The sequence below is a fragment of the Ochotona princeps genome, chromosome 27 (assembly GCF_030435755.1).
Source record: "Ochotona princeps isolate mOchPri1 chromosome 27, mOchPri1.hap1, whole genome shotgun sequence".
Lineage (NCBI taxonomy): Eukaryota > Metazoa > Chordata > Mammalia > Lagomorpha > Ochotonidae > Ochotona > Ochotona princeps.
Genome location: NC_080858.1, coordinates 16117235 through 16138449, shown reverse-complemented (window position 1 = coordinate 16138449; position 21215 = coordinate 16117235). Strand labels below are relative to the sequence as shown.

Sequence of the window (21215 nt, the reverse complement as noted above, 5' to 3'; positions counted from 1 at the left end):
ATCTCATCAGTGGCTCTAGCCCTCTGACAGGCATGGACACAGGACACAGTTAATCATGTATCAAACAGAATGTTTTAGGGAAACTCAGAATGAGCGTAGCTATATCTACACTTTTTACCGCAGAATGCTGATTTCTTTAGTTTTTTTTTATAGTCTAGTTAAATGGATAGTAAAACAGCTCAGAAGGATTTTAGCCATACAAAAGTAATTCAAAATATAAATGATCCAGATGTGCTGGCAGTTCTATAAATGTTTAAATAATGTGGATGTTTTTATGCAATTTTAGCAACATCTTTAAACATCAGCACTTATCATTTTCTAAATTGCATTTTATACAAAAAATTGTAGCATTCTCCCAGCCACAGCATATAATCTTACAGTAGCATTTATTGTAACTACAATGTCTTCTTATACGCATTCAGCCTAAATGTTGTCCAGTTTGCAGGTTGGTTTGAGAGTATGACATTTCCCTAAATGTGCTACCCCAAATCCATTCCTTCTGAACTTCAAGTCGTTCCTCTTGCATTGCTTCTTACGAGATCATTTTGACTGCTGACCCTTGTCTGCTGTATTAGCTCACTATGTGTCCTGTTAGAGAAGACGAAGTGACAACAGGAACAGCCCCTGCAGGCACTGACGGCCTCGGGCTGTTCCGGGGAGTACCTTGTAGACGTCATGGTGATCTACAATGTGATCAAAGCTTTTGTAGATGTCGTTGAGCATGTCCACCACCTCCATGGGGGTGCTGTACTTGCAGATGGTGGTGAAGCCCACAATGTCACTGAAGTAAATGGTGACGTTCTCGTACAGTTCTGGCTCCACGATGCCTTTCTCCTTCAGAGATATTACCACTAGCCTGGATGAGGAGAGAACAGCAACGACAAAGGCTTTCTACTGGAATGCATGTTTCTTACATTACAAAATCAGGCAAGAGTATCAAAGCAGGAGCTCTGATATTTCTGATTTCTAGTGCAACCTCAATGAGTGACTGGCTGCCAAGCAAAGACAGATTCGTATTCTGGATCTGTGAACATATTACATGTATTTCAGTGCCAGGAACAAAAGCAGATATGGCATTAGTGCACTATTTTAAAATTTTCAAGAGACGTTTATTTATTTGAAAGTCTAAGCAGTTGAGCGGGAGAGTGGGAAAGAGTCAGACAGAGAGGGAGATTTTCCATTCATTGGTTCACTCCCCAGATGGCTTCAACAGTCAAGTCTGGGCCAGAGGAAGTCAGGAGCCAAGAGCTCTAGCCAGGTCTTCCACATGGCGGGGCAGGGCACCTGAGTCACCGGTTACTGCCTGCTCAGCTGTATTACAGCACTTAAACCCAAGCACTTCAATATGGATATCTTAACCAGAATCTCAACTGCTAAGCCAAATGCTAATTCCTTAAGTTATTATCTGACTATTCATCCTAATATATATAAAACAACAATCTTGTTATTATTCACATATATATTGTTAAACAAACAATATATTATTATTCACCCTGATATATTATTAAACAACAATATTTGGGTATATATACACATATATCATATATATATACACATATATATTATACATATATATGTATTTCCGAAGCTGAGAGCTGCCAGACAGGTCACTGAGAACAATCCCTTATGTTTATACAGGAGAAAGTGGCAGCCCAGAGGGGAAGTGTGACCTTTGTAGAGTCTCATAGCCCATTAAGAATAGAGCTCAATAACTTCCTTTCGCTTGTAAGTCTTTTTTATTGGTTCCTCCACAAGCCACGCCTGCGTTCTGCAGGGAGAGGAGACAGTTTTGGGCGTGTGCTGACTGCAGGTGATAAGAACATCTGGTACTTCTCTGGAAAAACAAACAGCTGAGTAGTCAACCACCAGAAGGTGCAATTATGGGCAACCCCCAAGGCATCAAGGAACATCCCTTCCATAGGTGTACTGACAAAACTTGGGACCTTTGCAAGGGACACTTGTTAGGTGAGGTGTGTTGGATCTGCAGGGGCCCTCTGGGGGTGGCTGCACTTGCCACGCCTGGTCTAAGATGCAGCGCCTTCTGCAGGCTACAGAGATGTCAGGATTAGACTGGAGAGTCACCATTTTGGTCCTTTCTCCCATCCTTCTTTCCTTCCTTCCTTTCGCCTCTCCCTTCCTCTCATCCTTCCTTCCTGCCTTCCTTCAGATTTACAGAGAGGAGAGACAGAGAGAAAGATCTTGCATCCACTGGTTCACTGGTTCACTCCCCACGTGACCACAATTGCCAAGTATCCAAAGGCAGAAGCCAGGAGCTTCTTCTTGGCCTCTCATACGGGTGCAGGGACCATGCTTAACTGCTTTCTGGGTCACAAGTAGGGAACTTGAAGAGAAGTGGAGCTGCTGGGATATGAACTGGCACCAATATGGGATCCCAGCACATGCAAGGCGAGGACTTTAGCCACTAGACTAGTGTGCTGGGCCCTTGCCCATTTCTTTTACTACTTATTCTGAAAGGTCAGATGAGCTTGGAAAACATTGTGCAACCCAGAGAGAGGAACTGGTGCTGGTAGATCAATGAAGGACGGGCCGAGGCTGAACAGGTCGGCACCAGGTTATTGCTGACACAGGATTCTTGTTTAAGTAGATGCCCCCAGAAAGGCTCGCCATAAAGAGAAACAGCTTCTATTTTTCTCTATTCCCAACCTGCATCCACCTCCCCCCCCCTCCCCCCCCGGGGCAGGTACTGTGTAAATAACTGTTTCCTTGGTATCTGGTTCCTTGAATTTATTCCCCCACTTGCTATAAGTTATTTCTCTTTGATTCTTCTAGTGTTTTATGGTTTTTTTTAGTTTCATTTGGCAAATAAGAAAAAGTTTTACAAAAATAACCAAAGTAATTTGTGGTGGAGTTCTGTAATATTGGAGCCAATCAAGCAGGTGCAGGCTTGAGCTTTGTCACCTTTGGAAGTCCAATAAACACACCTGCCACCTAGTGGTCAAAGTAGCACACTGCACCAGGGCTAAGGAAAACGCCTAGGAGGTGAACCTATCCTTTGCAAGTCATGTGCATGACCTCATTGTTCATATCAGTGATGATGAATCCCTGGGAAGGCAGCCAGACAACCCGGATGTTGTCTAACAGGATTAAATGGTACCAACATTGAGGAGTTGCTCATGGAAACAGCCATCCCTGAAGTGAACACGGAGGGTTCCAGCCTGTGCCTCTGCAAGGGTAGTGGGATTCAGAGGTGGGCTTCTCTCAGGTACATACTCCCCACCCTTCCTGAGGTGCTCCGAGGACTCCTGGGTTCCGTGTTGCTCTCCCTTCAGGCCCAGATGACTGACCAGAGCACATGCACCCTGAGGCTTTCAGAAATTGTGTATTAATTTAGAAAATGGCTCGTATTATCTCCAGATCTTTATTTGTGCTGATCTGTTTTAATAAAGCAAGTGTTAAAAATAGAATCCTAGTTAATAGAAGTAAAACAAAGTAAATAGTGGGAACAGGACTTGAAGGCAGACCTAACGGACCTCAATCTTCATGATTTTACCCAAAGCTAAGCCTCCTCACTTGTCCTTCGTCGAATAAAGGCAGCCTTCTGAACATCAGTGACAAGATGGCTTTTCACTTGTGTCCAGTGGTGGACCAAATCTGTTTCCTACCTCTTCACAGTTTAATTCCTGCATATCTTGACAGTTCTCAGTTATTACAGGGATCAGAAGTTCCTGTAAGAAAAAAAGTTGAGGGGCTGGTGCTGTAGCATAGTGGGTGAAGCTGCTGCCTACGGTCCTAGCATCCCATATGGGCGCTGGTTTGTGTCCCAGCCGCTCCACTTCCAATCCAGCTCCCTGCTTGTGGCCTGAGAAAGGTGTCTGAACCCCTGCCATCCATGTGGGAGAGCCGGATGAAGCTCTTGGCTCCTGGCTTCTACCTGCTCCAGTACTGGCCATTGTAGCCATCTGAGAAGTGAACCAGCAGACTGAAGATCTTTCTGCAGCTTCCCTTTCTTCCTCTGCAACTCGGATTTTAAAATAAATAAATAAAGTTTTTAAAAAAACGCAGTGAGATTTGGGCCCTGTGCGATAACAGCTGTTGCCCATTCCTAAGGCTCCTACTTTTGTAACTTGATTTCTACACATGGTGCAAAGAAGAAAGCAGAAAAACATTTTGTGTTTATAGCAACATATTCCATAAGAAAAGTTTAATTTCTATTTTGATTTTGAGGAGAGAGGGGCTGGCGTGGTGGCTGAATAGGCTAGCCCTCTGCCTTGCGGCACCAGCATCCCATGTTGGCACCAGTTCTAGTCCTGCTGCTCCACTGGCTGTTGCAGCCACTGGGGACTGAACAAGTGGATGGAAGATCACACTTTGCCTCTTCTTCTCTCTGTAAATCTGCCTTTCCAATTAAAAAAAAAAAAAGTAAATCTTAAAAAATGTGAGCAATGGGGCCGCGGCACAGTAGCCTAACAGTTAAAGTCCTCACCTTGCACATGCCGGGATCCCATATGGGAGCTGGTTCTAATCCCAGCAGCCCCGCTTCCCATCCAGCTCCCTGCCTGCGGCCTGGGAAAGCAGTTGAGGATGGCCCAACGCTTTGGGACCCTGCACCTGCGTGGGAGACCTGGAAGAAGCTCCTGGCTCCTAGCTTCAGGTTGGCTCAGCTCTGGCTGTTGCGACCACTTAGGGAGTGAATCATGGGCAGATCTTCCTCTCTCTCTCCTCCTCTCTGTATATCCAACTTTTCAATAAAAATAAAGAAATCTTTTAAAAAATACTTCCAAGGGGGAAAAAAAAACTCAGGGGAGAGAGAGAGAAAGCAACTTGCCTCAGATCATGGCTTAAAACAGAAGGGCTGGAACCCAGGCTGGTCTAAACCACAGTCAATACTGACGCTGGCACCACAGAGGCATTCGAAAATAACATCCTTCTAGTCAATACAGAGACAACTCAGGCAAGTGAAAACCACCTACCATATGACCCAGCAGTCCCACTCCCGGGAATCTATCTAAAAGAGCTGATACATACACACGAGGAAGCAACCTGTCCTCCAATATTCTCTGCAGCACAATCAACAATGGCAAACACATGGAAACAACCTAGATGGCCATTGAAGGAGGACAGGATAAACAAACTATGGTTCATCTACTCCATAGAATACTACTCAGCTATTAAAAAGAAATTATTACCCTTTGCAACCCAATGGTCCCAATTGGAGACCATTCTGCTCAGTGAAATGAGCCAGTCCGAAAAGGATGCATATCATATGTTCGCTCTAATGTAAGACAAACTTCATCAAGAACACAGAAGAAAAACAAAGGTAAACATACACTTGTAATCTTACAGGTGGAGGATGTAATGGAGACCAGAGTACCAGGAACCAAAGAAGATCGACAGAATGCATCTCTACAACTGGATAAAATGAAACTTCTAAATATTAATTCAGAATATTAATTAAATATTAATTCAGAATGTTAAACTTCTCACCCTTGCCTATGCCAACAGTGTCATGACCCACATAAACAGCAGAAAGTTGGAGTCAAGACTATACCTAATAGATTGTTTTACTACAAAATACAGGGAACAGTGGAGGTGAGATGTTATAAAAGTCCTTTTTAATACTGTTTTTGTTACGTCTCATGGGATCTGATACTTTTGTTTTTAATTTCATTTCTCCAGAAAAGTTCTTTTTTCTCCTATTCATTTTCAGTGACACACGGGTCATATAGTAACATTCTTGTCCTCGGGAAGGTTTTTGAATTTCTGTTTCTTCAGTGACATATTGGTCGTTCGGTGGCATGTTATTTAACTTGACATTGTTGTAAATTTTGTATTACTGTTCCTGTTGGTGATTCTGGTTTGTGGCTTTTCATTTAAAGGGAAGTATAGTAACTGAGTAATAGAACCTATCAAAACCAGTTGTGAAGATGCAATGCAGTGTATATCTACTTCCAAACCAAAGATGACCTCCCAAAGAAACTATCAGATATGTCTTGACAATAGGACGCTGGACTCTCTGATATTGTTCATTCCTACAATGTAAGGTTACGCTTAAATAACAGAATGATGGACATGTGACTGTCGATGAAAGACTATACAACTACAATAATATGGGGGAAGGCAGTGCGGGGAAGGGGGAACCCCAGAGACTATGGGGTTACCCAGAGACACTGTACAATAAGAGTAAGTAGTATAGTAGTAAAAAATACAATAAAAATTAAAAACGAAAAACTTCCTTCTGCCAAGTATTTTCAATACAAGCCCCAACAAGGCTTGGCACGTATAGGCCTTGTCACACTCACTGGTCTGCCGATGAACAGGCAGAAGGCAATGATCCCACGGGAAGGAAAACAGCGCTGGACGGGCAGGTCGAAGGTTCCACCTTGAGGCCATGGAGCTGATGGCATTGTGGGAAAGCCATCAGCAGGAGGGCTGGGCTTACCTTGGCAGCAACATGAAGTTAAGTCTGTCTGCTCTGTCCCTCTCTGCCTTGTACAGCTGTGTTCTTTCCTCTACCAGATGTTCGAGGTTTCGAGAATACAGCTGCAGACGCCGGATCAAGGTGTCCATGTAACTTTCACTTTTTTGGTCGTGAAAAAGGCTGTAGGTAGGAATAAAGAGCTCTTGTAAATTGTTAAGCAAGTATGAACATCTGGTGAAGCAATGGCAGATGATTTCACTGAAGAATAAAAATGGCCAGCAGACATAAAAACTGAACCTTACGAGGAATCAAAGAAATAAAAGCTTTAAAAAAGAGAAAGGTTAAGATGATGGTTATTGACATAGGAGAAGGAGAAAACATCTACAGTACAACCTACTTGGAGAAGAAATTTGAAACATGGTTTATAGACTTTAAAACCGCATTTGCTCTCAGTTCATTAATTCCTTCTAGAAAGTATTCTAAGGAAGCAGTCATGCACGTGTTTAAAGCTACCTGTCCGAAACATAATGATAGTCTTTACAAGAGCAAACATTTGAAAATAACCTAAATGTGTAACAAAAATATAGTTAAGATATCACGGTAAAATGGAATGTTAATATATCATGAAATATGAATTAGAATAATAAACTGCACAGAAAAATACTCCCTTTCAATTACTAATTGAAAAGCACAGTTTATGGAATAGCAAAGATTATCATTTCAGTTTTACTCTTTGAAAACTGGCAAGCCCCTTAGAAAACAAGCACTAATTGTTCACATTCTCTACAATCTTCGTAAACAGTTTGGAACCAACTTTAAAAAAAAAAAAACAACAAGTTTTGATGTGATAAATGCACCTGTTAAGAATCTGGATAAGCCGAGCTGAGCCTTATCTCTGCAGCATAGAGCCAGGGCCTGAAGCAAATGCCCTCCCCAAGGCTTGCTTTGTCAGTGGAGACACCCTGGATGAGGGTGGAGGGACCCTGGGTTCTCACAGCTCACTGTGTCATGAGAACCAGACAAGTGGAACGGGCAGCGATCTGAGGGCATTAGGGCCGCCATCCCAGCACAATAGCTACGAACTGCTTTGGCTGCTCCCACATCACAGTCCCCACGTGCAGGCATGTTTGTTAATAATCAACTTCATTTCTGGATCCTCAGACCTAGGTGACTGGAAATTGGTAGGTTTGGGGATTAGAGGCATGATTTATTTATTTATTTATTTATTTATTTATTTATTTATTTATTTTTAACAAGCTCCCAGGGGATCTGGTGGAATAGGGGTGGGAACAGGAAAAAGGGCCGGGAGTGGATTGTTTTGCTCTGTGATGAATTGATTCACTTAAAACTCAGTCTGGATGGCTCCCTGAATTGTGCAGGGAACTATGAAGACCCATGATGCCAGCCTGCACCCAGACCAATTACATCAGACGCTCTGCGGAGGAACCCAGGCAGCAGGAGCGTTTAAGAGCTCCTTATGTAGTTCCAATGTGCAGTTGAGAACCACCACACAAGCAGCAAAAGACCAAGGCTCGGCAGGTCTTCATGAAATGTGTATTTATGCAACCTCAACTACCCTTCCAGGCTTGGGGAGCAGTGGAAAGGGGCATGAGAATAAAATCCTTTGTGACTTCCTGTTGCCCTCCCATAATTTATTATAGCAACCCACAACCACACTTTCAGTTACTTCACTTCCTCTGCAGGCTTGGGCAAATAGCCATGGGAAGTACCTGAATCTTTGAAACTAATGAGAACTACCAGAAGAACTGGAAGGAACTGTAACAATCTCGTTGTTTTCACTCAGTTGATGCCCAGAGAGCAAACATTCTGCCCTGTGTGCTTCAGCAAGTCCTTGGCAAGCCCTAGTCTGGGAATTTGATCTCTCTCCTAATTCCTTGTTGTTTTCTCAATCCGCAGTGGGACATCTAGAATTAAATGTTGTTGGATAATTGTGTGTCACTTACTCTTTTTAAGACATCACAATTTTCAGAAGCTTGATGAGCTTATGCATCTTACCCAGGAGCTTTAAAAACTCTATGGATCCATGTTAGACATCTCAATCCTAGTTGCTTGCAGAAAGGCCTGGAAACTCTATTTTTAAGCGCAGATTTAAAAAAAAATTATCTTTTATTTGAAATGTAGAGAGAGAGGCTCACATTCACAGATGCATTTACCAAGGGCCCAGAATGCCACCTGCTGGGTTCCAGTCTGTGACCAGGAACTCCATCCAGGCCTCCCATGTGGGTGACAGGACCCCAATAACTTGAAACATCATTGTGGCACCCCCAGAAACTGCATCAGCAGGAAGCTGGAGTCAGGAGCCAGAGCTGGGAATTGAACTCTGGCACTCCGATGTGGGTTGTCTTAACCACCAGGCCAAGTGCACCCCTGGGAAAGTCTACTTTTAACAGATAAATTTGTGACCATCAGAACGTACTTTTTTTATCAGATAAAATTTGACCTTTAGTGTATATTTAACTTTTCAAGTTGTTATTTTCTCGAGAAAATAGTCTTCATATCGTGTTCATTTTTAAAGGGATTTTAAGAAACTAGAAGCACCGTTTTCATTCTTGGGTGCCTCTGAGTGTCACTTGGCATGGACAAATCTGAATCGGTGAAGAAAAGGAAAAATCTCAGCAGTACCCAAATATCTTGGCCAATGTACTCTCAATCTTCTTGAAATCCGGTCTCTTCTCTGGATCTTCCTCCCAACAGTTCTTTACAAGTAGATACACCTGGAAGACAAAGGGGTACAGTTAGCTCAGAAGACGGTAAACCCAATGGAAAACCTGACCCTCTACTGCTTGATGGGTGAAACGGAAAAACACTTCCAGTTCTGACCACAAAGAGAAGAGACGCCCAGTCCTCTGCAACGTGTTATCAGGTTATCACTACCTACTCAGCCATTCCCCTTGGCAGAATCAGGCAAAATAACGCCTTACCAGTTCAGATGAGGCTGGGTTGATGGGAGAGAAGTCCTTTACAAGGGTGTGCCCGATTGATATTGGGAATGGAAAGAATATTGGGGCCCAGTGCATGTGAGACAAGTGCCTCAAAACGAGACTATCAGGTGCTGTCAGTCATGGTTGACAGCAGAATGGCACAGAGAGCATGCACAAAGTTCCTCACGCCCTGGCCCCACCTCAGGAGATTTGATTTAATCTGTATGGGAAATGGCTTTACCTGGGTTCCCAGATTTGGCGAACAAATCTGGGCAAGGGTGGGCCTTAGATACAGCAAGCAAGGTGCCACTTGGGACACTTGTCTCCCATACTGAAGTTCCTGGATTGAAATCCTGGCTCCCCTCCCAATTCCAGCTTCCTGTTAATATGAGCTTTGGGAGGCAAAGGCCACCCATGTGGAGGACCTGGCTTGGCTCTCTGGCTGGTGTGGTCACTTGGGGAGTGAACCGGTGGATAGAAGCTGCCATGGAGCAGCGTCTGGGAAGTGCTGTTGGCTGATGATGGCTTATTCTGAATCCCTCCAGGGTCTTTGCAAAGAGTATGAAGTTAAGGTTTTTCAGCTAAGACGATGATTTTGGATTGACCTGATGGGCTCTGTCCTAATACAAGCGAGGTAGAGGCCGACGGGAGAAGGGAAGGTGAGGGGAGCAGGAGGTGGGGATGGGGAGTGTGGCCACCAGCGGGGGAATGTCCAGCATTCTTGGAAGCCCCTGGGAGGGGCCTACACGTCCATTGCCTTCGTCCACTGCCCCAGCAGGCCACAGACTCGGACTGACGGAGGGGGTACTCACTTCCATCTCATTTTCCTCAGCCGTTTCCAGGAACAGGTCAGGGCGGAAGGGCTTCGGGCTGTTGGGTTTTTCCACTCTGAAAATCTTCTCTGAAGGGATGAAAAGAATTCATATTTCAATAACAGGGAGCTGGATTGAAAGTGACACAGTAAGGCCAGGCAGATCCTGAACCCGGAGCTCATATGGGATGCTGGTGTTTCAGGAAAGTTGAAAGTAGACGCCCTATCATACCATACACTGTACAGTGTCAACTCACAATGATCAAGGATCTAACTCTAAGATCTGAAACTGCCACATGACTAGAGGAAAATATAGGGGAGACACTGCAAGACCTCGGTCTAGGATGGCTGGGGAATGTTACATGGCCATAAAAAAGAATGAAGTCCTGCCATTTGCAACAAAATTAATTCAGCTAGAGATCATTTTGTTAAGTGAAATGAACCAGAGTCAGAAAGACAAATAACACATGCTTTCTCTTATTAGTGTAAGTAGAACATAAAAATGGTGTGAATGCTGTCACTTGGTAGCTAGGTATAAACAGTGCTTCACTGACTCCTACAAGACAAATGACAATATGGTCTTTCTCTACCATTAAAAATACACAGAGGGGGAATGGTAAGGATGCTTGAAGTACTGGTAGTGTTTATTCTTAGGTTGTCAGTAATGAGTGTCTCAGAGGACAAAAAAAAATGTTCACTTGCGTCATTTTTAAATAAAATGTTTGTTTAAAAAAATTTTTTTGGTAGAAAAACATTTCTTTTCCTGATGCGTGGAAAATTCATATTACTAAAAAGTTATACATGGGTTTCAAAACTTATGTGGCACCGAAATAAGCTGCTACTTTGATTCCATTTTTCCATCAGCTCTGCAGTAGCCTCGCAGGCTGTCAGCTAGGGTGATATAATACAGCTGTTGAGCAAACTTACTGGAATCAGACGCTAAGGGGGCAGTGGCAAGGTTAATCGGCTGAGCAGGGAAGCTGACAGGACAGCCAGCAGCCTGCACGGTCTCAGGCCTTGCAGAACACGTTCTCTTTTCATCTGTCACACTCCTGTGAGATGCGCAGTGCTGACGGGAACACACTGCCTTTGCCGATGACGGAATGAATGTGTGTTCCAACAGCTCGGGATCCCAGGGAGACCAGCGCCGGCAGGGGTGCAGGACAAATAGGGGTGCCCACGCTTACCATTCTGGTCCCGGCAGCACTGCGTATAGAAAGTTTCTCTTCGCAGAATGATTTCCTGTGCGATGATCCCATAGCTGTACACATCTCCCTTCTGAGAGATGCTGGCATGGCGCAGCTGTTCTGGAGCCGTCCACAGGTCTGCAGTGAGACATCAAAGGCAAAGAAGAGGGATGGTGGCTCACAGATCTCCAACTTGCATTTGTCATTGATCCTACACCGTCCACCCGAAGAGAAGTGACCTTGAGCTGATATGATCACTTTTAAGGAGCTTGCTCCAATGCACATGATAGGAGGTAGGACGCACATTTCCTTTCTCAGCTGACCGTGAAGTTCAGGATTTGGGAAGGATCACATGATGGATGTGTTCCCTAAGACAGGATCCCAGTCTGGGACACCCTCCGAGTCTGCCTAGGACACGGCCTAGTGTACAGTAAGTGCTCAGCAACCACTGGTCCACTGATTGCAGCAGAACCTGAGCACGTGCAGAAGGGCCTTATAGAATGAACTCATGAACATCCTTATAAATGTTGATAAGATCAGAATGTAGCTGAACATGTCTATTTTGCAAATTACCAGTTATATTTACCTGTTTTAAATATGTGTGTAAAGACAACACATTTAAACATACCATCATTGATATTTTACAGGCATAATATACAGGTAGCGTCCAAGTGAATGCGTGTCTACACAGCTATATTTTTCAGTTTCCACTGATGTAATTTACTCGTATTTTCCAACTTCCCTGACAGTCCCCGATGCTTTCACAGCGCATCCACGGCACACTAAGAAGCCGCTGTGTGCGATGGTCAGCTCCCACAGACACATGTGCCTTGAGCTCCAGCCCGTGTCTTGTTAACAACAGGGGCACACAGGTCCACTTCATTCCATCCCCCCTGATGTTTCTCAGGAGCACTCATATCTGTGTCAGTGTTTGGAGACTGGCAGTTTCCTTGCACAGGGTATAGATTCAAGGTGTGAGGTACAATGATCTCTTTACCATGAGGCACATTTTTCCTCATTTGATCCTGCATGACATCATGTTGTGGGAGATGGTAAGACTTGGAGTTTATGTACAATTGCCCGGAAAGGGTTGAGGTGGTAGGAAATCTAAATGCATTTACATGTGCTAGCGAATGAATAATACCACAGTTAGGTAGAGTGGTAACTTGTCATTCATCTGTTTAGTGTGGCAGGGAGTCATCTAAGGAAGGTTTGTTCTGCACGTGGACCCTGCTAAGCACATGGCAAGTCCCATCATGCTGGGCCAGCTTGTGGAATTAGGAGCAGGATTGTATATTCTTTTTTTAATGGAGAAAGAATTGCAAAGTAGAAACAGACCTAGTGTTAGGCTCTAATTAGTGTCCTGAGACAAAATGAGTGCTAGGCTTCTGAGGCTATTTGGGAGCTGTCATAAAGAGTAGGGTAGGTTCTGTACATGAAAAGCCCGTTGGACTTCATAAATCATTTATCTTGTCGTTGTTACTGTTATTGTTTTATCTTCAGCATGATCTCAGAGTGAGAGTGTATTTAACTGATGAGAGCTTTTCCTTATGTCCTTTTACTGTGCATAAATGGATGGCATCTAGAGTGGGAAGTCAGACCTCCTATTGTCCATCTTGGGCAAATCTCTCAGCTTCTCTATCCTTCGTCCTTTCTTCTATGAGGGAAGATGGTGACACTGCACGGTATCTATGATCTTTCCCAGCTCTGACCTTCATGTCATCTCATACTTCCACAAGCCAGCCTGTTCTTCAGGGTTTCTCCCTGATCTCAAGGGACACACAGGAGAGAACTGTGCATCATCCACAGAGGATCGGTGCTTGCTGAGAGTACGCAGTACCGTTACCTTCTGTTGCTCCAGGTGTTAATTCTCCAATCAACATCAGCTAAATACTCTACTTGGGCGTGAAAGGATTTTAGAAACCCAGGTGGGAAACTTATTTTTAAAAAGCTTCATTCATTACAGACCTTTTTTGGGAGGCAAAATGGAATTGCAGCCGAAGTCTGTGATCTTCACTACCATCCTACTGTCTACCACACAGTTGGTGGATTTCAGACGCCCGTGCACCTCCGTCTTACTGGAGTGCAGATAGGACATCCCCTGTAAGTTTCCAGAGGAGAAGAAAGCAAAGAAGTGTGACTCTCAGCTGATTCGTCACTTTCAAGAACTGACATTATGAAATAATTTCTGTATACAGTCACACCATAAGATTTTCAACTTAGTGCCATTATTTTTTATTTCTTTCTCTTTATTTTATTTATTTATTTATTTATTTTGCAAAGTCAGATGTACACAGAGGAGGAAAGACAGAAAGGAACATCTGTCTGGTGATTCACTGCCCAAGTGACTGCAATGGTCAGAGCTGTGCCGACCTGAAGCCAAGAGCCAGGAGCTTCTTCTGGGTCTCCCACACGGGTGCAGGGTCCCAAGGCTTTGGGCGTCCTCAACTGCTTTCCCAGGCCACAAGCAGGGAGCTGGATGGGAAGCAGGGCTGCCAGGATTAGAACCGGTGCCTGTATGGGATCTTGGCGCGTTCAAAGCAAGGACTTTAGCTGCTAGGCTACTGCACCGGGCCCTTTACTTAATTTCACACCCCTGTCCATTTTCAATCTCTAAAACAGAGAGTCAGAGTCAGACAGCAAAAGGTGCTCCACCGTCTGGTTTACCCCCAAACCTGGCAACAGTTAGGCCTGGACCAAGGTGAAGCCAGGAACTCAGAATTAGGTCCAGATCTCCCATGTGTTTGGTGGGTGCCCAACCCGTGAGTCATCACCTCCTGTCTTCCAGGACACGCCCTAGAAGGAAGCTGGAATCAGAGGCAGAGCTGGGACTTGAACCCAGGCACTCTGGGATGGCATACAAGCGTCCCAAATGGTGTTTTAACCGCTTTGACAGACACCTGTCTCTCACTGGTTTTACTTCAAAAGTGTTGTTAAGGCCAAAATCTTTCCCTACATACTGTACCTCATTTTCAAGTCTATTTAGACGAGAAAGTAAAAAGGCAATTTTCTTGAGGTTGGCATAGTGGCAAATCAGGATAATTCTCCACCTGCCGTGCTGGCATCCTGTATGGGTACTTGTTCAAGTCCTGGTTGTTCCATTTCTGATTCAGCTCCTTGCTGGTGTGCCTGGGAAAGAAGCAGAGGATGGCCCAAGGCTAGGCTCCTGTACCCACATGGGAGACCTGGAAGAACGACTCGTGGCTTCAGACCAGTCCAGCGCTGGCCACTGCAGCCATTTGAGGGGTGAACCAGCAGATGGAAGACCCCTCTTTCTCTCTCTCCCTTTCTCTGAAGATTTAGTTATCTTTCTGAAAGTTTTATATGATTTTGATTTTTTGGATACATCTACGAAAATATGGGTCCCATATCCAGAGTACAAATGATACAGTGAAATATCAACAATTAAAATGTACATGGAACATTTACTTGTACCAGGCCTTAAAGTAAACATATTAGTAATATCATAAAGTCCTCACAAAAAAACCCTGTAATACAGCTTCTATTATGTTTTCAGAGGAGAAACCAGTGCATACAGATTGAATAACTTACTAGATCTTCCCCCACATCTGATGTTCATATTTTGTGCGTGTGTATGTGTGTTCATGGGTCTCTTACCTTAGCAATGTCATACAAGACCGAGATTTTAAACTCCCAGTCCATGAATGTGCCATCAGGGTAGGAAATTGTGTCATTTAAGACTTCCTAAATAGGAGGAAAGAGAGGAGTTGTTAGACACTACAGTTTCTTTAGGAGCAGGAACAAACTGGAACCCCATCTTCTTGGCTTTCCTGTTCATGAAGGGTCACGCATCATTTGATGGGGACATATTTGGAGAAAGGCATCAGTAGGTGATGTTATCATTTGCGGACATCACTGAGTGCTACTAACATAAACCTAGCTGGTCTAGTGCGATAGACGGCTATGCAACACCTTGCATGTAGCACATAGAATCGCTCCCAGAGCCATAATGAACGAAACATGAGGTCAGATCACGCACAGGAGAACCTGATGCAGTGGCACATGTCTAGAGCCGCTGCTGGTGTTACCAGGGCACTGCTTTACAGCAAATTTGGGGCCTTTTAGTAAGTACAGGGTGTGTGTTCTAAAGTATTGACGAAAAAGGGTAGTTGCCAAAAGGGTAAAAGTTCAGGGGAAAAACAGGATTCAAGGACAGTTTATTTTGGTGCAAAAAAACATTTGAAATTGACACTTTTTTTCAAAATATAAGCATTCCATGAGCTTTCTGAAGTACTCCATGTGGCAAATATGCACACCAGAAACAGTCATGCATGAACAGGAGGTGGTGTTGTGGCCGGTATCTACAATAGTACGTGTGCTGTACTTTGAGATGGCTGGCAGTGTAGTCATGTGCCGCCCACAGCCCTACCATGAACGACTGAGTAGTGTATTATACCAAGACGTTCTGACAGCTGCATCACTATGTCACAGGAATCTTTAGATCCCTTCCCTCAAGACCACTGCCCCACCTCGGGAAGTGGAGTAGCCGGGATTAGAACCGGCACCCATATTGGATCCTGCTGCTTACAGGGGAAGGATTAGCCAATCTAACCATCACATCAGGCCCCGTGTTTGTTTAAAAAAAAAATTAATGAGGGCAGCCAGGCGTGGTAGCCTAGTGGCTAAAGTCTTTGTTTTCCATGCACCGGGATCCCATATAGATGCAGGTTCTGGTCCCAGAGGCCCTGCTTCCCATCTAGCTCCCTGCTTGTGCTCTGGGAAAGCAGTCGAGGACGGGGTCTGGGAAGGCAGTCAAGGATGGTCCAAAGCTTTAGAACCCTGCACCCGCATGGGGGACCCAGAGAAGACTTCTGGCTTCAGATCAGCTCAGCTCCAGCCATTGTGGCCACTCGGGGAGTGAATCAGTGGATGGAACATCTTCCTCTCTGTCTCTCCTCCTCTCTGTATATCTCACTTTCCAATGAAAAGAAAATAAATCTTTAAAAAAATGTTCATGGCCCGGTGCGATAGCCTAGTGGTTAAAGTCTTCGCCTTGCACGCCCGGGATCCCATATGGGCACCAGCCCCGCTTCCCATCCAGCTCCCTGCTTGTGGCCTAGGAAAGCAGCTGAGGACGGCCCAAAGCTTTGCGACCCTGCACCCGTGTGGGAGACCTGGAAGAAGCTCCTGGCTCCTGGCTTGGATTGGCTCAGCTCCAGCCGTTGCAGCCACTTGGGGAGTGAATCAGTGGATGGAACATCTTCCTCTCTGTCTTTCCTCCTCTGTATATCTGACTTTCCAATAAAAATAAACAAATAAAAAAAATCATGAGAACATCTAAAAATTATTTTTTCTTAGGTCATAGTTATTCTATATTTTGAGTACTTAGAATAATTTTTAAAAAGATGTGTTGATTATTGGAAAGACAAATCTGCGGAGAGAAGGAGAGACAAAGGTCTTCACTCCCCAAGTGGCCGTGACAGCTGGAGCTGAGCTGATCGAAAGGCAGGGGCAGGAGCTTCTTTCAGGTCTCCCACGCTGGTACAGAGTCCCAAGGCCTTGCAGCTGTCCTCTGCTGCCCAGAAAGGCCACACACAGGGAGCTGGGTGGGAAATGGGGCATTGGGACATGAACCGGCGCCCATACGGGATCGCAGCGCTTGGGGCAGAGGATTAACTAAGTGAGCCACTGTACCAGACCCAGATTATTATTATTTTTTTTTAAGGAAGAGAGAGTAGTATTTAGGGTTATAACTTCTTTTTTCTATGAGGATAGGTTTGAGTTTATGCCATGCATTTGTAAAGCAAGTGTTCTTGTTTTTTTTTTTTAAAGTTTATCAAAAAATTTAAAAATCCAAGTGATATTAACAAGTCACTTTGAATTTTTATTGACTTGTCAAAATTTAGCCTTCTCTAGAACTGACAGAGATGCTGCTGGTTCCGTTTTTGTTGTAGGAGAGGCCATGTGGTTATTTTACCTATTTTGAAAATTAAAAAAAACCATTTGAAATGTAGAGAGATACAGAAACAGAAATATTTTTCATCCACTGGTTCATTCCAAATGTCCATGTTGGCTAGGGCTGGGTCATGCTGAAGCCAACTGCCCAGAAGTCAAGCCAGGCTTCCCCATGGGTGGTTGGAACCCAAGTCTGAGCCAGTACCAGTGCTTCCCAGGGTATGTATCTGTATGAAACTGGAAGTAAAGCTAGAGTTTGAACTCAGGCACTTCTGTTTGGGGTGCGGACATCTCAAGCCTTTTCCCAATCGCTGTGCCCTGATGTGAGGTTATTAAGGAGTACTTTGAATAGAGTGCATAGTCAAGATGATCATATGTATGGTTTGCTGGAAGCAGTTACAGGTCATGCCCGCCGTTGCGACATCAGCCCTGCAGCATCCCTTCACTGTCACAGTATCATGATGTTTATGTATCCATATGTCGTCACCCAACCCAAAGACTGTGACAGGCTCCAAGACCTCAAAAAACATGTCCAGAAACTTCTGAAGGCCAAGAGTAAATATTTCAATGTTTTTTTAAACCACTCTCCTGGATGTTTTCCCGTTCTTGCCCTTTCTATTCCTGTTACTGTCTGACTCCTGATTAAGTTTTGTGTGTGTGAACTCTTCTTGCCATATGATGATTTGATATCCTGGGTTAAGACTTGGTCCTTTCCATTAATTTTCCATGAGCTTGGCCTGATCTCATTTTCTCTTTCTGCTTTGGATTTACTAAGCCAAAATACCTGGTCCAGGCTGGCGACTCCCACACTAGCAGAGAGGGAGTTAGGAATTTAGATGACTGTAGAGTAGGCTGTATGAACAAGTCTTCTCATGTTTGCCTGGTGCCATCATCAAAAAAATTATTGTTTTTTTTTCTTTTAACAGAAAAGCAAGTATTTGAAGGTAACCACTCATCTTTCTACTTCTGTTATTTCTCCCCCCAAATCTACACTCCTTTTCCAAACAGTTATTGGCTTGTTTGTGAAGATACAATAGGGTTGATTGACTAAATCTGAGTCAGCTGCTGTGGGACACACATGGCCTTTCCCAAACTTTTCCTAAAGACACCCTAAAATTATTTCATTGGGTGAACATTTAAAAAGGTGTGCTGAACAGAAATATGTCTGTTTCTTCCTAAGGTTGATTACTTGGGAAATTGGAAGTAACTGTGGTTTCTTACCCGGAGGGATCCTCTCTCACAGTATTCAGTCACCCCAAAGATCCTGGAGTCGAGCTTCACCGTGCCGTAGAACTTGGTTAGGTTGTAGTAGTCAATCTGGAGCAACTAGGAGGACACGCATGTTGGAGAAACAAGTCAGCCACAAAGGGAGACTGGTGTTAAAAACAATATGCCCAGAAAACATGCTTTGTTTTAGGTTTGGAGAAAATGTATTGTTGTTCTCACTAAACTGAATGTCAGCACTTTATATTTCTTAGTGCATAGTGGATGTTATCTAACTGTCCTTTTCTTTACCACCAAAAGGATCTGAATACAACTTTGTATTCACCTTCTAGGGCATATTTGCATACTTCCAAGATATTCTATGCCATCAAACCAAACTCCCCAAAGTCTCTTGGTAGAATTATTCACCAAGATGCAAGGTCATTCATTTCTTGGCCTGTGGAATTCTCCATTTAGAATCCAAAGTTAGACTTCCCCTAAGAAACCAAGTGTTCAGGAAAAGCAGGACGAAGGCAGTTCTGATGAAGTGAGGGACACATACCTTGTTCAGTTCTATCTTCTGTTTCTCAGTGAAATTGCCATCGCTGTGCTTAAGATCTTTGAGAATCACTCGCTGCAAAGATCGATTGAATTACCGAGATATGATTATAGTGCATACAATCTGTTACATGCATATGACCACTTGCTTCTTTAGACTATAAACGCTGGAGAGCAGGGACAGTATTGATTGCTGTTTGCGTTTCTGGTGCTGGGTAGGCTCAGATTTGACTGTTTCTTTAAGAAGGATTGAATAGAAAGAAGGGAGGGAGGGAAGCAAGGGACAGGAACGGCCTTGCAAAACCCATACATGGAAATGACATATTTCTCAGCGATAGGACAAAATCTAACAGTAAATCTGTCCTAACCGCTCGGAGTCTCTTTTACCTTCCCTTTTCCTCCTCCCCACTCCCTCAATTTTGTCTGTCCTTTAACTTCTGTGAGATTTTTGACTTTTTAAGCATAGCTTTGCAAAGCTCCAAGAACATGCTTTCCCCTCCTCCCCTAGCAGGCTGGAGTCCACCCACCCCCACCTGTTGTGCTGCCAGCACCAGGGGCTACAGCAACCACGAGTCCGAAGGCCCAGGGCACACCCCTGAGCAAGCATTCCGAGAGCAGGGTGGGCGATAGTCACCTTTTTGTCGTACTTGCACTGTCGTAGTCTCTGGATTGTATCTCGTCTCTTGTCATCATCAATCTGGCATACATTAAAAAAATGTCCAGTTATCCCGGAAGCTGCGTGTCTCATCCCACCCACCACCCGCCAGGGGCTGAGCGGCTGTTGGAGGTGGGCTGGCTGTAGAGTTTGTCCCACAGCCTGTTGTACAGGTTCGCGGAGAAGCTGTCCTGGTTGAATAGACTCACTCACTACATGCCTCACCCCAAACTGCCTCCTGCCTGGGTACCTGTCATTTAGATGCTTAGCTCTCTGAGTTCCACCCTTCCTGTGGGAGCATTCCCTCAGTCACAGCTTCGCTTGGCTGCCTTCTCTGCCTTCCCCCCGCATTGGGCATCACTGCCTGTAGCTACAGATGATGTCTGAGAAGGATTCATATGGGAAACTTGAGCCAGGCGTCCAAGAGGCTCCAATTCCATCAATTCTGGGTTCAACCTGAAGTGGGCACTTCATCTGTCTGATTCATCAAAATTAGTCAGCAATGTAAGGATTCCGAAATGCCATCCCATGGTCCTGGAATTCCAGCCATACTCTCATGGGCCACGGGGAGATGGAATGGTTTAATGCTTTTGGCTTGTTCTAAGTGCTCAGTCAAGGTTAACTCGTGCAATGTGTAGCACTCTTATTCACTGGCCGTGTGTGACCCTACACTGTTTCCTAATCCTTGATCCTTCAGCAGCCTCACTCTCCGAGAGACGGGGATCAAGCTCGGTTCATGCATTCCATGTCATTTGATGAGGGACAGCTGGGACTATGACAGCAGGGAATGAGGTTGTGTGGTTCGAATAAGTGTTCATACCGCCCAATGAAGGGGGAACTTGGGCACAAAGCAGTGAGACCTTCCTTCAGCAAGCAGCGAGGAAGTGATGGAGTCTTAGTATTAGTACTAAGTATTAAGTACTAAGTACTTAGTGTTAGGGCATATAGTACCCAAGGCTTCGGGGTGTTCTGTCCATTCCTACATTTTTTTCTGTGAAAAGTTCCCACTATGCACGGGAGCATTTCTCTTCCGGGCCACCTGCTCTACCTCGAGGCCCACCGAGGTGTTCATTGATCAACAGCTGTCATTTAGGGCAGGGCTGGATCAAGGAAGGGGAAAGAGGCTGACCTTTAGAAAACAGTTAACTCTTTGATTCTCCAATAGACGACCCCCTGCTTGGGCACGTTTCCAGCCGGATTCCCCAGCTCTTGCCAGCTACCCAGCCCACTTCAGCATCCCTCCACAGGCGGGCCTTACCGTCAGGCTAACTTGGTTGGTCTCATTAGTCTCCAGGGGAAAGATATTTTCAGGAGGAATGTGAGACCATTTTTTCTGACGAAGTTCATTATCTCGTTTGTATTTTCTGTGAAAGGAGTAGAGTCGGTCAGTGGTTTTCCAAAAGTGTCCACACTATTCAGTTCCCGAATGCTGGGAGAAATACAGAACCCTGGTACCCTGAGGCGGATGTGTGGTCGAAGGGGCTGGCTCAGTGGTGTAAGTCTGTACTGGCGTTCAAGGACCTGCAAGAATTTCTGCCAAGCTTTTTCTTTCCTTCCCTTTCTT

General features: G+C 44.6%; 1 protein-coding gene across 1 annotated transcript in view; it reads right to left on the bottom strand.

Annotated features, from left to right (window-relative positions):
- GUCY2C (guanylate cyclase 2C) overlaps positions 1–21215 on the bottom strand; it is a 61085-nt gene that overhangs the window by 9378 nt on the left and 30492 nt on the right. The window contains exons 12-22 of the mRNA XM_004592579.2: positions 20910–21015; positions 19631–19693; positions 19001–19072; positions 18457–18561; positions 14938–15024; positions 13288–13420; positions 11320–11457; positions 10134–10222; positions 9023–9114; positions 6401–6559; positions 664–856 (exon numbers count right to left, since the gene is read on the bottom strand). Of these exons, the coding sequence (XP_004592636.2) occupies positions 664–856; positions 6401–6559; positions 9023–9114; positions 10134–10222; positions 11320–11457; positions 13288–13420; positions 14938–15024; positions 18457–18561; positions 19001–19072; positions 19631–19693; positions 20910–21015 (1237 nt within the window). The remainder of the gene's footprint in view (positions 1–663; positions 857–6400; positions 6560–9022; positions 9115–10133; positions 10223–11319; positions 11458–13287; positions 13421–14937; positions 15025–18456; positions 18562–19000; positions 19073–19630; positions 19694–20909; positions 21016–21215) is intronic.